This window comes from Temnothorax americanus, unplaced genomic scaffold, assembly GCF_048541705.1.
Source record: "Temnothorax americanus isolate GAGA-0224 unplaced genomic scaffold, ASM4854170v1 Scaffold17, whole genome shotgun sequence".
Taxonomy (NCBI): Eukaryota; Metazoa; Arthropoda; class Insecta; order Hymenoptera; family Formicidae; genus Temnothorax; species Temnothorax americanus.
Genome location: NW_027509307.1, coordinates 6186 through 22393, shown reverse-complemented (window position 1 = coordinate 22393; position 16208 = coordinate 6186). Strand labels below are relative to the sequence as shown.

Here is a 16208-nt window from a genome sequence, read left to right as displayed (position 1 = left end):
CCTTCGAGCATAGGTGTTACTAACCGCCGCCGCCGCCGTCGCGGCCACCCATTCCGCAACAGCACCCACCCGTCGTTGGCGTCGTCTATTATTTCGCGAAGCAATTGGCCCGCTCAGTGAGCTTTAAAGCTCGCCCGGTTCCTGGTTAGGATAAAGCTCGGAGCGTTAGTCGGATACAAGGGGAGAGTGACAGAAGCATAAAATAGCGTAAATGAAACTTCTGGAAAGCGTAAATTGGAACAGCGAAACGTAAAAGAAACGTTTACTTTTTAAAACGCTTTTTTATTAGCTTCCGCTGCGCGCTGTTCCAATTTTTCGCTTCCTTGTTTCGCTTCCTTCGTTTAAGCTTCCGTTACTTTCTCGTTACATTCGATTTGCGTTCCGATTTTTATTTCCACCAGAGGTGTACTGTATGAACGTAGTTTTATGAAAACTCTTATTTTAAATTCCATTCTGTTTTAAACCTAGACCGTTGATCTCAGACCACTAATAAATTATCCACTAATAAAATTATCTTTTTGTTATAAAAAGAACAATTAGAAATTGCTAAACAATGTGGTTTTTATTAGATATCAACTTTATATAATGTGATGAGTAATGCTTTTAATCCGATTAAAGGGGTTTAGTTTAGCACATTTAGGACCGATTTCGTTGCCAACGACTACTTATCTACATATTGACACTCGGGTCACAGCAACGAATCACCGAAAGCGTGTAAACGAGAAGTGGGATGCTTCATTTCAAGAGCTGTTCGTACCATAATCGATATATCGATGAAATTATAATTGTCTTAAGTAATACTAGTATTACTAGAAGTAACTAGTTAATTATCAATAACAAAACATTTAAGTTATTATTCTATAAATATTTACAGAAAGGAAATATTAAATAGACAGTCGCGATTTAAAAAAAGTCACGCATAATTTAGAAAAAAATCATGCGCGATTATAAAAAAATAGGGCACATTTTTAAAAAAATTGCGCGTGATTTAGAAAAAGTCGTGCGCGTGACTTTGAAAAATCGCACGCAATTTAAAAACAAGCCGCGCGCGATTTAGAAAAAGTGAAAGTAAATCTCGCTTTTAATTAGTTATCGAGTAATTTAAATTTCATCGATAATTGGTAAGTATAGCGTTAAATTATACTTTACTATACCATCTGTTGTTACAAAAGAAATTTATATACCGGAGAGCGGCGTTTAAAAATAGGCCACCTGAATATAACTATTTTATTTTTATATAGTGACAGAAAAAATGATTCAATCGAAACTTGTTTTATTAAAAAAAGAAAAAACATCCAAAGATAATATGATTTTGTTTATAAGGACAAGAACATTTCAAGATTATCAACTTTTTAAAAATTGGAATTAAATACTTTTTATTTACTTGTTAATATAGTATTTTAAGACGCATACAACAATCATCCTTGAAGGCCATTCGATATCGGTTACAAAAAAAAATTATTTTATCACAAAAATCAAACACGGAATACCGCGTGACTATGTGTAGAAGTGGTAGATTCGTAATCGTGGCGGTTTTGGATTGGATCCCTCATCCCATGTACGGATTTCTAATTTTGTTTTAATTTATAATACATAAATAAAGAGTAAGAAGACTCTGACAGAAATCTCTGTAATTTTCTTAATTAGGAGTTGTAGCTGACAACCATATTACGTAAAACATTTATTGTTGCGAATGTTAATGAAGAAGATCGAATCTTTATAACAGACCAAGACCCATTTAGTAAACGTGATAGATTGACAACGAGATTAAACATTTATTTAAGGTCGGTTGTTCCAACCAGTTACTATAAGCTAACTAACAGTTAAATCATATGTCTATCTTTGTCTAATGTAAAGGATAAATAAAGACATATATATGATTTAACTATTAGTTTACCAACAGTTTGGAACAACCGGCCCTTAGTGTCTTAAATATACAGTGCTATTGCAAATGTTGAAAATGACGTATCGATACATATAAAGCGATTACATGAAACTACTGAATTTTGAATTTCACTTGTATCTATTGTAAAATTATACTTTTTATGACAAATAAAAGAGAAAAATAATTGTTATTGGGACGCATTTGCAAGTTCAGTATATATAACTGAATTTTGAATTTGACAGGTTATCTAGATACACCTTGTATACATATACTAGCTGGTTACCCGGGCTTCGCCCCAGAGGACATATGTAATAAAACACGCAAATAATCTCTCTCTTTCTCCCTCTCCTTACGTAATTAACTTAAAAACTATTATACCGAATTTTTACCGCAAATATATAAAATAGGGGTAGAATTTTCCGGGGAGTGCTATAGAGTGTATAGTTTTTCGTTATTTATTTTCTAGTAACCAATTTTTTTAATTTTTTTAATTTCACCACCCGTAAGAATTGAAAAAATCAGTTTCCAGAAAATCGGTAACAAAAAACTACATACTCTATAGCACTCCCCGGAAAATTCTACCCCTATTTTATATACTTGTAGTAAAAATTCGGCCCAATAGTTTTTAAGTTAAAAACATACAAACATACATTACCCGTAAGAATTTTATATATTAGTATAGAGGAAAGTGCCCTATTATGAGACAGGATCCAAATATGAGATATGTTAAGCTAAATGGCCCTATATAGGCCCTTATCTGTTGATCCCACCATGAAAAAACCCCGCCATCTCATATTATTAGGATCCTATCTCATAATAGGGCACTTTCCTCTATAGATATAGATATTTGTAATATTTGATTATAAATAAAAGCGATACAACGAGAAATAAACGTTTACAATATATCTGACGTCATATTGATAACATTATATCGTTAATAGCCATATAGCGATAAAACGAAATAGTTGCAAATGACTGTAAACGTTTTATCCTTTGATAATTTCTGCTAATTATTAGCTATATACGCTGTCTAAAGCTATAGCAGTGTCGTTTCCATAGTTAAGATGGATACTTGTTCCTTCATATTTATTTTTCTCTGTTTTGCGAGTGAGTATTTATATTGCAGATTTCATAAACATTACTTAAAATTGCGAAATTTAACAGGGTATTTGCGTTATGGACTTTCGAGCAATGCAGAACAAAGAATCGTCAAAGGACTAAACACCGATATTAAGTTAGTTCCTTATATGGTAAGCAGAATGAAATATATTTATATATATAGACAAATATCACATTTTATTCTTTTAGTTATCGTTAAGGAGAAACGGTAGACACATATGCGGTGCTTCTATAATAAACGAGGAGTGAGCTGTGACAGCAGCTCACTGTATACAAACGTGAGTAAAATAAGAAATTTAAAAAGAATAAAAATTTTAGTAACTTTTACTGAATAAATGATAGAATTTCTGTTATAGGGGCAAAGATCCTTTGAAAGCAGCAACCTTGTGCAGTGGATCTTCCATTCTTTACGAGAATTGTATCGTTCACAACGTAACCAACTTTTCCATACACGAAAACTTTGACCCAATTATCAATGATTACGACATCGCTGTTATTCAAGTAACACCTGCATTCACGTATAATGATTACACGAAAGCGATTGACTTGCCACTAAACAGACACGTTAGTAAGGAATGGGGTACAGTCTGCGGTTGGGGACATTATCGGTAATAATGAAGTATTCTGATATAAAATAATGTTGGCATTTAAGTAATTTTTTAAAAAATTTGCTTAATGTCTATGTGTCTTTAAAAATTTAAACTTTTACAAAATATATAGAAATTCAATAATACTGTTGATGGAGCTCTGTCGGCAAATCTGAAATGCGCAACAGTACCGCGTGTAGATCACGAACTATGCCAGAAATATTATATAAGCATAAATTTTTCAGTGACTCCTCGGATGGCATGTTACGGATTCAAAGAGGGAGCCGTAGACGCTTGTCAAGTAAGATGTAAAACATAATAAAACGATTATTATTAATTAATATTTACAGTTACTAGCACAAATCATTATTCATGTGGTATAGGGTGATTCTGGTGGACCAATAGAGCGTAATAATATTCTCCTCGGTATAGCTTCATGGGGAGATAATTGTGCTAAAGAATATTCGCCTGGTGCATACACAGATGTCATATTATTTCGATATTGGATTAAAATGGAAACCGGAATGGAAATTTCTGCGCATTTTTCAAGAAATTTATTATTATAACGTATGTATTAAAACAACTTGTTAAAATATTATTATATTAAATCTGTGTTCATATTATATAAATTCATATTAAATGTTTAATTTACAATTAAAAAACTATATTATCGGAGTACTCAAACGACATTTAACATTGTAAAATTTTATAAGATTTTATCCTGATATAACTAATTCAACGCTTTGACTATTTTCAAAAATAATAAATTTAGAATCCTTACAACGTAGAAGATTCGTAAATTTTTGAAGTTACCATGCTCTATAACTGAATTTATAAAATAATGGTAATAACTCGGTATTGAAGCACATAGATATAGATACTTGATATCTCTTAACAACGTATAACTATTAAAATTTAGTTCCTTAGTTTCCTTACATTTTAAGAACAGGAAGCACTCTGTGAATATTATACCAAGTACAATGTTTCTTATTTTTCTCTATAGAACGAATTTACCAGCAAAAATTGCAAATTTTCCGGATTATATTACAATGGAAAGGCAAAAACCCAGTTGCGTGAGCCCCATCAAGAAGTTTTGAATTATTTAAAAGATTATGCTCAACATTTTGATGTGCATCGATATATTGAAATAATTTCACTATATATATCTGAATAACCGCGATTGCGCAAAATATGAAAAATGGGCGATAATTTGAGAAATATGAAGCGCTCGCAATTTAATGCGACCTTATCTTACGTCATGCGTAAGTCCTGTAGTGTTTTTGGCCAAATTGGACTTACCTATTGCATAGCCATCCATTCTGGTTGTATATCAGCCAGAGAACGAGAAGGAATCAAGCTCCTTCGATATCGGCTGATTAAAAGCCGACAGATTATAACGTTACGGTCGATTACGAATCGTTACGATCGTTAATAAAAGCGCATTAATTATATCAAAAAAGATAAATAATCACGTTCATTAATAACATATTAATTAAATTAAAATTTAACTTAATTTTGCATTTGATGTCTCATCGATATGCGCGTGATTAATTTTTCCAATCAAAAAATGTATAATAAAAGCGCGATAGAAAAAATTATATACAAAGACTGTAAAGAATTTTATATTAACCTGCACATTCTAATCAAAATCATCGCGTTTAATCTCGAGCGCTAATATTTGAATTTGAATACTATAATGTAGAAATACGAAACAACCGAAATTAAGAAATCAATCGATGAATAAATCAATGAAAGTAAAAAAATTTTTTAGTACAATCCGAATCGCGAACCGTAAACCACGAACCGAACCGCGAAATAAATCACGAACATTATTTGATCTCACCTTAAATATCAAGTGAGATATACAGAATGAATGACGTGAGATCCAAAAGGAACAATAATTTCCGAAGCAATATATTCACGAAATAAGTATCACAATCAATATAATGAATTTATCGTATTCTCGCGCATGACATTTGGCTTTATAAATTTTCACATATATCATGTATATTCATATAAATATCTCGTTATTTTATTGCAAAGTGTTATTAAAAATGTGCAAATTAATATGAAGATTATCAACTTGAAAATATTTCTATATAAACATTTTTTCCGTCCCGCGACAAAGTATTCATTGGATCTCACGTCATTCGTTACCCCATTATAAAAAATTAATTATCACTCACCGACCAGATGCGCAACGGGCGGAGTTAGTCAGGCACGTGGCTCCGATGATTCTGTAACACAAAAACGAAAGATTCAAATTAAAGAGGCGCACAAAATGACCAATGTTTCAAAAAATAATTTCTACACGCGTCTAATTCGTCTTTTAATTAGATTTACTAATGTAATTATTTATTTTCTGGGAAAAATCTTTACGAGAATAAACTTTCATAATATTTTAGATGGTTTTACTTTCTCAAATTATTTCTTACTTATCCGAGATAAATCGGTCCGAATAAATGAAAAAGAACGATTAATTTTAAGATAAGAAATAAAATACTTACCCCAAGGTTGCTCCGCCGGGGCCCGATGCCTCCGCCAGGCCTCCTTCTCCTCCTCTCAGAACGGGGTTGTCAGGCCTCATCCTCCTTCTGTTGCACAGGACACTCATCACGGGAACCGCTGTCCAATATTTCGCGATCGCGAGTACGAAGTAACTGTAATAATACGATCGCGACACTTGATTGTAGACGCTCCTGAGAGGAAACGATCTGCGTTCTACACGGGGCGCGCTTCTATTATTTAAATCCGACGATATATTCACCGAGCTGCTTTTCCCGCTGAGCGCGGCTAACTTCTGCGGATACAACGCGAGTCGAGTCGACGCCGACGGCTTTGAAACGAGCGAACCATTCGAAAATATGTACGCTCGAGACACACTTGCGATACAGCTCGAAATACAGCGTAAAATTCCGCGAGATGCGAATGCACCAGTTAAACGCTCGACACATATATCACATCACACATATCATAACTACGCGTCATTATTCTAAATCACCGCGCGATTCGCGTACTCCGTACTCACATTAAATCCCACGATATGATGTCCGACGATTCTCGACCAAACGTTAGTCCAGCACTCCGATCGTCTTCTCGCTCCTGTATGTGCGATAACAGTCCATTATTCATTGAAACACAAGAAACTTATTATATTCGGCGTACATTAATCCTGATGTATTCACTTCGCTCCGATTCCCGTAGCCGCGCGAGGCGTCGATCGTGACTCCGTGCGAACGACAAAACTCAGTATACTCAGTCGGTCGCGCAGACGGGATAATCCGACGATTAAGAGAGAACACTGTATCTTTCTGGTACCTGCGATATCATCGTGATACTTGTCACAGCACATTTCGCGATGTAATAGAGCGCTACACACGGAGAGAGCCGCTCGCTCTCGGCTGCCTGCCGGCCGGCTCGAGCATCGGAATGTGAATAATAGTGTGACGTCGCGAGGTCGCGAGCGCGAGCCGCGAGGTGGGGGCTGAGCGTCGCGAGCGCGGCGTACGAAAAACAAAGTCGAGCGCCCGCGCGCGTGCCAACGCGCCAACGGTCTCGCCGCTGCGCCGCACCGGCAATATTTAATTATTTACCTGACGATAACGTTTAAGGTCCGAGCACACAGAAAAACTTGAGCAGTAAGTAAATCAACGCTACTAATTTTCGGTAATAAAGCAGGGCACGCACACTTTTCGTGGAACGTAACAGTAAGGTTTCGACCAATCGTGTTGCTCGATTCTTACTTCTACGGTTACAGACGGCCGAATCGAGCGATTGGTCGAAACCTTATGGAGGATTCACATTGCGTCCGATCACGTCCGATGTTCGACGTACGACGATCCGACATCCACGAACAGAATTTATTATCAGAGACAAAAAATTCCTATTCGATGTCGGATCGTCGTACGTCGAACATCGGACGCGGTGTGAATCCTCCATTATACTGTTACGTTCTACGAAAAATGTGTGTGCCCTGCTTAATTCGCTACCGCTTACGTTATATGTTTCTCGTGTTTCAATTAATGAATGAGCTATTATTGCATATTTTTTACAGTTTGTTTCGTTGGCCCATTTCAGCACATTGCGTGAGACGATAATTCCTCTCTCAATAATATTTTGATCTGAGAAAGAATTAAACGATTTAAAATGAAAAATAGTGGTGCGAGCTTTCGCGCAGTCGGCTCTTTGCTCGCTTGTTTCTTTATAATATAAAGATTTTTATATTATATGTAAAAAAATTTTCGTGGGAGGCGCGGAATATAAAGATTTTTATATTATATATAAAAATTTTTATATTATAAAGAAACAAGCGAGCGAAGAGCCGACTGCGCGAAAGCTCGCATTACTATTCTTCGTTTTGAGAGAGAGAGAGAAAGAGAGAGAGAGAGAGAGAGAGAGAGAGAGAGAGAGAGAGAGAGAGAGAGAGAGAGAGAGAGAGAGAGAGAGAAAGAGAGAGAATCGTTTCTTCCTCCTCAGATCGAAATATTATTATATATTCGACGTACGTTACTAATTATGTACCGCTAGGTATATTAAACGTTGTTACAGATAAATATTGCCGGCGGCGAGACCGTTGGCACCTTTGATTAAATTGTCAAAGGTTGGCACGCGGGCGGCGCGGGCGCTCGACTTTATTTTTCATACGCCGCGCTGCGTGGTGTTTACAAAAACGGTCGCCGCGCCGCGCCGCCCGCGCCCCGCGGCCCGCGTCACCACTCTCCACAGTCACCTGAGTCACCGTCATTTACGTTCCGATGCTTGAACCGGACGGACAGCTGAGCGAGCGACTCCGTGTGCGTACTGCGTAGCGCTGTTACATCGCGATAGGCAATAGGCAATCACGATGATATCGCAGGTAACAGAGAGATGCAGCGTATACTAAAAGTCAAGTCGAATGAATACAGATTAATGCGCGCCAAATATTCCGGGTTTCGATCATTATTCATTGATATACTGAATAATCTGGCCGTCATCGCTTTCGCATTTCGAGAACGCGGCGTAATATCGCGAATTGTCGGGTCGGATTGTCGTGGGATATATTTAATGTGACGGAATATATGCGAGTCGCGTGATTTAGAATAACGAAGCGCGACGATGTGTGGTGTGTCGATCGTTCAATTGTATTCGTAATTGCGAAAATCTCGTGGGATTTATGCGCTCGAGCTGTGTCGCGGCGTGTCTCGAGCGTGTAGGTATCTTCGAATGGTTCGCTCGTTTCAATTCGGCCATTGCAGCTTGCACTCAGCGTTGTAGCCGCGCGGCGTCGGTATGAAGTTGGCCGCGCTCTCTGCGGGAAGAGCAGCCTGGTGAATATCGTCGGATTTAAATAACAGAAGTACGCGCCGCGCCGTAGAACGCAGATTGTTTCATCTCGGGAGTGTATAATGTATAATAAAGTATCACGATCGTCACAGTTACTTCGTACTGATCGCGAAATATTGGACAGCGGTTCCGTGAGTGTCCTCTGTGCGGAAAGAGGAAAAGGCCTGACCACCCAGACGTTCTGAGAGGAGGAGGAGGCCTGGCAAAGGCATCGGGCCCCGACGGAGCAACCTTGGGGTAAGTGTTGTTTCTTATTTTTAAAATTAATAGTTCTTTTCCATTTACTCGGGTCGATTTATCTCGGATAAGCAAGAAATAATTTGAGAAACCGAAATTTTATCTAAAATTTTATAAAAGTTTATTCTCATAAAGGTTTTTCCCGGGAAATAAATAATTATATTGGTAAATCTGATTAAAAGACGAATTAAACGTGTGTAAAAATTTTTTTTGAAACTTGATTATTTTCTATTATTTTGAGCGTCTATTTAATATGAATCCATTTTTGTGTTACAGAATCATCGGAGCTACGTGGCTGACTAACTCCGTCCGTTGCGCATCGGTCGGTGAGTGACTTTTTTTTCAATGGGGTGATGAATCTAAATTCAGATATTCGCGATCGAGATATATTCTCGATTTCGATTAAAACGCGGTTAATATATTTTTTGCATTTTTTGATATAACTCTTTTCTTGCTTTCTATAATTTCGATATATTTCTTAATCGAAAAAGTTAATTACGCGTATTGTCGAGAAATTAAATGCAAAATTAAGTTAAATTTAAATTCAATTAATATTTCATTAATGAACGTGATTATTTATCTTTTTCTTATATAATTAACACGCTTTCGTTAACGTAATAATTCGTAATCGATAATTCGTAACCGTACCGTTACAATCTACCGGCCTTGAAAATCAGCCGGTATATCGAAGGAGTTTGTCTCCTCATTCTCTGGCTGATTCGACGTACAGCCAAAATGGATTTGGCCAGGAACAACCCAAATATCAGGTAGGTCCAATCTGACCGCAAGATGCTGTGAAAATTACACATCATATAAGGTACAGTCTCTATATAATATTGACCAAAATGTAAGTGTAAATCGCGATTAAGTGATTCCGCTAGAATCTAGATTTATCTAACACAAAATAATTATTATAATAAGTACGATTAGATACTCATGGTATCCGCGGTTTTACTTCTCATTTGTGTAGGAAGAATACGGGTAGGTAGAAATACGCGAATAGGTAGGCATAAATGAATAAAAATACGGGTGGGCAAGAAAATATATATTATACGAATAGAAATACGGGTAGGTAGGGACTTAAACATAATAATTTAATATTAAAAAAATTAAAATCCTGCAAATATTAAATGACACTCAATAAAAAATAAAATTCTGTAATCGCAAAGTTAAACTTCTTTTTTTTTTAATTGGATATAATTGAACTATTTAATAATTTACATAAATACTTAATAAATTGAAATACTTGAAATATGAAATGAATACTTAAATAATTGAAATACTTAATAAATTACAATTAGATATGCTGTCCATGTATTCTTAGTTACATATTAATGTAACTAAGAATACTTGGACAGTATAATTTCTATATTTGATGACTGAAAAGGGAGGTTGAAAATTGAATGAAATTTAAAAATAATTTTAAAATTAATTTTGCGAAGACTAATTTTAAGTTAATTAATTTTAAAATTAATTAACTTAAATTTTAAATTTTGTCTTCGCAGAATTATTTTTTCTCGTAAAATTGTATACAGTTACATTACTATGTAATGTAAAATGTAGATATGTAATACTGGATAATAATAAAATAAAAAAATAAGAAAGTAAGAAATATAGATTCAAAAAATAAAAAAAACACAAAAAAGAGGACCGCCGATTGGAATCGGCGGGGGTGGTGGAGGGCCTCTATACAGAATGGTCTATTTTTACCGAATAAAATTTTATTTAGCGGTATAATAGAAAATGTGACAGATCACACAATTAACGTTGAAAGAGGCGTGAAAAATGCGTAATCATCGAATTTTGATGATTAATACGTACATGCGCGCATATAATCTATGTTTAATTCATAATTAAAATACTATGTTATCAGAATCCTAGAGAAACTTTTACCATTATAAAATTTTAGAGGTTAAATTACCATTATAAATTTTTGAGGTTTTATTCTGGTATAACTAATTCAACGCTTTGCCCATCTTCAGAAACAATAAATTTAGAATTCTTATAACGTAAAAGATTCATAGATCTTTGAACTGACCATGCATTATAACCTAATTTATAAAATAATGGTAAACGATCAAATCCGCCAGCAATTGCCAATGAATCGTTATAATCCCATTGGTGATCCATTAGCTTATGTGCATGTCTCTTCTTTTGGGTTTTCAAGGCTGAATTTTCCAACATTATTAGTTTCGAAGGCAAATTTATTCGGTTTTGCAGCAGAGCTAGGAAAAATTGCACCTGGGAAAAAAAATTCAGATATGATATTAATTTGCTCGTATAAATTAAGAAGAATTTATAATCTATAATTATAATTAAATTATAATTTGTAACATTATTTAATCCCTAGAAATATTCTATATATACTTATATACGTTTTATACTAAAAAAATATTTTTTTTTATCAGATGGCTTACAGGTAAAGTACGTTGCAATATAACAATTAGTACATAATGTGTAGAATTAACTATCGCATTGTTAAATACTACGAAATACCTGCATATGAAACATAGGAAATGGCACGACGACTGTAGGTATACCGACGATACACATTGAAGGATGCTCAATATTGATGAAATGTTTGTAAAGCGGAGTTACGTAATTACTGTCAACTTGTATACCACAGTTTTTGTCTAAGAAGGGAAAATTGTACGTGTAACCAGTACAAAGAAGAAAAACGTCGATAGCATCGACAGTAGTTCCATCCTTCAAACGGAATGTAGTCTCGTGTATACTCTCAATGCCCGCAACTTGTATCATATTTGATGGTAAAGAACTTGTTAATCTGCAAAGTGCAAATAATTAAAGTAGAAAAGTAGAGGAAATCTTGAATTAATTATGTTTCTTTCTAATGTAGTGTATCTATAAAAATTCAGTCAAATCTCAGTTTATTTTTACAAATGTTTATAAGTACGAAAGGATTAATCGCTCACCTGTCACGATTGTGACTTAAATACACGCGAGTCGCTTGATTAGATAAATCGATCCCTATATCGATGCCAGATGAACCTGCACCCAACACTAATACAGTTTTGCCGGAAAATTCGTCTGGTTTTCTGTATGCATGGCTATGCAATATTAGACCCGGAAAACTTTCGATACCAGTTATGGTTGGTACATAAGGATCGAAATAATGTCTAGAAAAAATTAAAACACCACTTATTCAGCACCGTAAAGTCTCGATAATCTTTAATCCAAGGCAACACGTGCAGCTTTTTTTACCCATTGCAAACCATAATTGCGTCAAAATAACGTAATTTCATTTCTTCAGTTTTTAATTTTCTCACTTGCACAGACCATTTATCTTGATTGGAGTGATCAGACGATACAAATTGGACACTTTCGACTTTTGTATTGAGCTAGAGAACAGAAATTAATTCCTGGATAAACAAATATTACCTTCTCAAACGTTTCTAATTCAGATATACATATAATGCAATTACTTCAATATATCGATGCACATCAAAATGTTGAGCATAATCTTTTAGATAATTCAAAACTTCTTGATGGCTCACGCAACTAGGTTCTTGCCCTTCCATTGTAATATAATCCGGAAAATTCATAATTTTTGCTGGTAAATTCGTTCTGTAGAGAAGAACAAGAAACATTGCACTATATATAGTAATATATATATACATTGGTGTATACTATATTACTAAATAATATTATTAAAATATTTCGTAAATTATGAGAATAAGAGACAAATTAAATCTAGTTAATAAACTAATTTGATAATAGCTGATGGAAAACGATCGCATCAAATATTTTAATTGAAATATATATATTTTGTTATCTCTTTTTATATTAATACGCTTACTTTATTAACGCGTTATACATTCAATAATTTCTGCCGTTCATCGGTGTCTCCTGTTTTATGCCTATAATATACTTTTTACGAGCGTGTCTTTTTTAGACCAACATAAAACTTTTACGCTTTTGTTCAAAGTAAGTAAAGCTGTAACGCCAAACAGCAAATTTTGTAAAACTGATGAACGGATCTGAATATTTTCTATTTCTAGTTGTAACCCTATAGCGACCTCGCTGCACCCATCTTTCGAGCAATTGAATTAAGTATTTTAAATGCAATCCAGTCGAGTGCTCGTTACATAAAATATCGTCCCCGCGCCCGAACGTTCGGATTACGCATTTTAGAATAATAATCTCGTCAAATTCGTGACCGAGCATCCGCGGCAACCGCCGCACATTTTCCATGACAAAATTTCGGATTTGCACGTGGCGCTGTTGATGCGAGACTTCGTGAGTAACTGTACTGGTAAATTGTGTCGCGTTTTACTCTATTTGAAGCACATATATATATATATATATATATATATATATATATATATATATATATAAATCGGTACAGCGTCGCATGTAAAATCGCATGATTGCGTTATGCCAATAAAATCGTAAAAATAAATTCAAATCTGCTTTTATTTTTGTTTCACTGTGGTAAACTAATTAAAAAATTGTCCAATAAATAAACAAGTTTGGAAATGTTTGTATTTAATTAAATTTATTGCGACGATATTTCGTCATGCTGCCGTCGCGTTTGTTTACATGGCTAACAATAAGTATTGCGCATACAGGAAGAATAAAAAAAGGCAGTAAATACATGTAAATGGATATACGAGTTGATGACAACCAGTGTTATAGCAAAAAGGAATTTGTAAAAATATTTACAAATTTAATCTGACTCTCAATGATACGCATTATGTTCTTATTACCTTCATAAGTTCAGTACTGACTTAGAAATAATGTAAAGCGGCATAAATTCACTAAAAAACGACCGACTCGACCAGAGTTTTTAACCGCAATTATCGAAACGAGATATAGATTGATAGAGCCATTCATCCTGTGTAAAGCCTCGCTTAGTTTCTGCGCTACACGCTCGCATGTCACGCACGGCTCAAATCGGCTTGTGTACGCGTAAGCCTCGAAGCACGTAACCGGCCAATGCGCTCAGAGAGGAAAATTGCGAATGGGACGTGACGGTTTTTTTTTCGCGACAAGAGATCGCACTGCAGTTGCAGCAGCGAGCGAATGGTTTTCGAGCGACGAACAAACAAGCGCTAACGACAAATAACAAGAGCTCTGAGAGGTAGAGGAAAACTCGCGGGGGTCACCACTTACAATTAGCCGGCGGAATCTTTTTTTTTTTTTATAACTCAACAAATTATTCGTAAAATAGAAATTTCAAAAATTCTCATTCGAAAATATTTATCAAGGTAATTTCGTGTCGGCTACGGGGATATGTGTACCATTTCGTAATTTCTAAACTCATAAAGTATGTAAAATTTTACAACGTATATTATGCATGTAATTTTTATAAAATCTTTCCTTTAAAAAAGAAAACTGTGTCGTGCGTCAGAATCGAAATGGTGCAAACATAAATCTTCGTTATCGACAGAAATATTCTAATTATTTTCAAATATCATTTACGCGAATTACTGTCTACACCTCTGCCTGGCGAGCGAGATGAATTTAAAAACTCGGTCACGCAGCAGTTAGTCACGCGATTTAATGAAACTCTTGCAATATGTAGAGTGGTACCTGGTCACGGGAAAGAGGAGAGGGTGCCTCTGTAGGTGGAGGGAAAATTACCGACGTGACGAAGTGGCCATTAATAACGCAAAATGGTCCCGCGACGCTTCATTACTTTCACCCCTTTTTTTAAATTAGCGAGTCGAGAAAAAGTGTTAGACGGTCCGTACGTTTCTTGAATTAAACCTCCGCGTACGAGTTTCATTAGAACAAACAGCGTAATGGCCGTTTTACTTATTTGCCAATCGATTCGTTGGAGAGGCAAGATAAAGTAATGGATGAATAGTGACGACAAGATAAGTCAGATTGCCAAAGTCAGCATTTGAAACTGAGATTGAACTGAAGTATTTTGAAAAATCAAATTTAACAGAAGAAAATATATTCTGCACGTCTTAACTTGTTTTTTTGATGTCATTATTTTTTTCTAATACACGGAAAGAACGGTTTTGCCGAAGTATCTAAAAATTTTTATCTAAAATTTTTATCTAAAAATAATTATTTTGATGGTGCAACAAAATTATTTTCAGATCTGTATCTAATAGCTAAACTTTTAGATACTTGAGCAAAACCATTCTTTCCGTGTAAGTTCGATCAAATTTTTTCACTGACTCTGGAAGAATTTAGTTAATTATGAATTTTACCAACGAATTTCGGAGGAAATAAACTTGCTAAAAAGTATGTACTATATTAGATTACACCGAACATCCGGAATTTGGAAACGTACCCGTACCGCGAAATCTGGAAAAATGAATATTAATTTCGCGTTAGTTTCGCGCGATGATGAGGAGCGTACGGAAATTGACCCTCAGGCAAACCGCGTGACAGGTTCGAAACTAGTTTCGCGGTCGTTCTATGTCCCGAAATCGCTCGACAACTTTCCGTTATCGTCGGGTATACATTATACATACGTTATGTGTGTATGAAATCTGAGATTTCTCATTTAACTTTCCTTTAATTATTATTACGGCGAGGCCGTTCGGGGCTGCCATTATTACGGTACATGTGGTTTAGTCCGTCGAGGACGTTTCATTTCGACAAGATTATGAAATCTACGCAGCGCTCAGTACATCGGTCTGAGTGTCGTTAAATTTATGCAAATAATTTTCATTAATATTAAACGGTAGCATGATGCAGCTTGAGAGACACGCTGTTCACACTCCGTTAAATAACGCTTGCGTATATATGGTTGTACTCTTGAGTCTCAAATCCTGAATTTTCTAACTTCCCAGTTTCATACATCATTTTAATATTTCAGAATCGTCTCCTATCATCTGTAACAGAAAAAATGTAGCGGCATTAAAATTAGCAAAATTCATGAAAATTTTTTACAAATTTTTTTATTCTCCCTTCCGTCAAATTGTTAAATATTTTTATCTTTTTTCCTAGCCTACAAGGCAAACGTACATTCAAGTTTAGACATTAGATTTGGAGAGATATGCTTTGGAAAGGCGGGGAATACATTATTTTTAGAGATTATGTAGATTCTGTTAGCTCTTGACTGTTCTTCACATTAC

General features: G+C 35.2%; 3 protein-coding genes and 1 long non-coding RNA gene across 8 annotated transcripts in view; 2 read left to right on the top strand and 2 right to left on the bottom strand.

Annotated features, from left to right (window-relative positions):
* The window catches only part of Phcl-1 (pH-sensitive chloride channel 1), a 70104-nt gene extending 63073 nt beyond the window's left edge, over positions 1–7031 (bottom strand). Inside the window, exons 1-4 of one of the 4 annotated variants that reach the window (XM_077403234.1) lie at positions 6757–7031; positions 6620–6693; positions 6099–6251; positions 5778–5828 (exon numbers count right to left, since the gene is read on the bottom strand). The gene's annotated coding sequence lies outside the window, so the exon portion shown is untranslated. Of the gene's footprint in view, positions 1–5777; positions 5973–6098 lie in introns of those variants that run through there. The other 3 variants (XM_077403233.1, XM_077403232.1, XM_077403236.1) reach the window with 3 other exon arrangements.
* LOC143895846 (hypodermin-B) lies at positions 2367–4116 on the top strand. The gene is given in 5 exon segments (XM_077403259.1): positions 2367–3135; positions 3194–3282; positions 3361–3612; positions 3837–3892; positions 3975–4116. Coding segments are annotated over 5 exon segments (588 nt in total). The 5' UTR covers positions 2367–2949; the 3' UTR covers positions 3980–4116.
* A 1159-nt stretch (positions 7032–8190) lies between the features above and the next one.
* LOC143895849 (uncharacterized) lies at positions 8191–10794 on the top strand. 2 transcript variants are annotated; one of them, XR_013256479.1, is made up of 3 exons: positions 8191–8446; positions 9038–9150; positions 9427–10794. It is a non-coding gene; the product is annotated as an uncharacterized LOC143895849 (long non-coding RNA). The 2 variants fall into 2 exon arrangements; XR_013256480.1 differs by having other exon boundaries at positions 8203–8446; positions 9006–9150; positions 9427–9477.
* Positions 10795–11088: 294 nt separating this feature from the next.
* LOC143895843 (uncharacterized) lies at positions 11089–12733 on the bottom strand. The gene is made up of 5 exons (XM_077403255.1): positions 12594–12733; positions 12373–12509; positions 12084–12287; positions 11647–11935; positions 11089–11391 (listed from the first exon to the last, which is right to left on the bottom strand). The coding sequence occupies exons 1-5, from the start codon at positions 12711–12713 to the stop codon at positions 11092–11094; spliced, it is 1050 nt and encodes a 349-aa protein (XP_077259381.1). The 5' UTR covers positions 12714–12733; the 3' UTR covers positions 11089–11091.
* Between the last annotated feature and the right edge of the window lie 3475 nt (positions 12734–16208).

Bases quoted from the DNA above. Each gene is read 5' to 3' on its own strand.
- LOC143895843 (XM_077403255.1), bottom strand. From the start codon at position 12,713: ATGAATTTTCCGGATTATATTACAATGGAAGGGCAAGAACCTAGTTGC. The intron at 11,936-12,083 runs GTGAGCGATTAA...TGCACTTTGCAG, and splicing joins TTAAGTCACAATCGTGACAG to ATTAACAAGTTCTTTACCAT. The intron at 11,392-11,646 runs GTATTTCGTAGT...TTTTTTTCCCAG, and splicing joins TTCCTATGTTTCATATGCAG to GTGCAATTTTTCCTAGCTCT.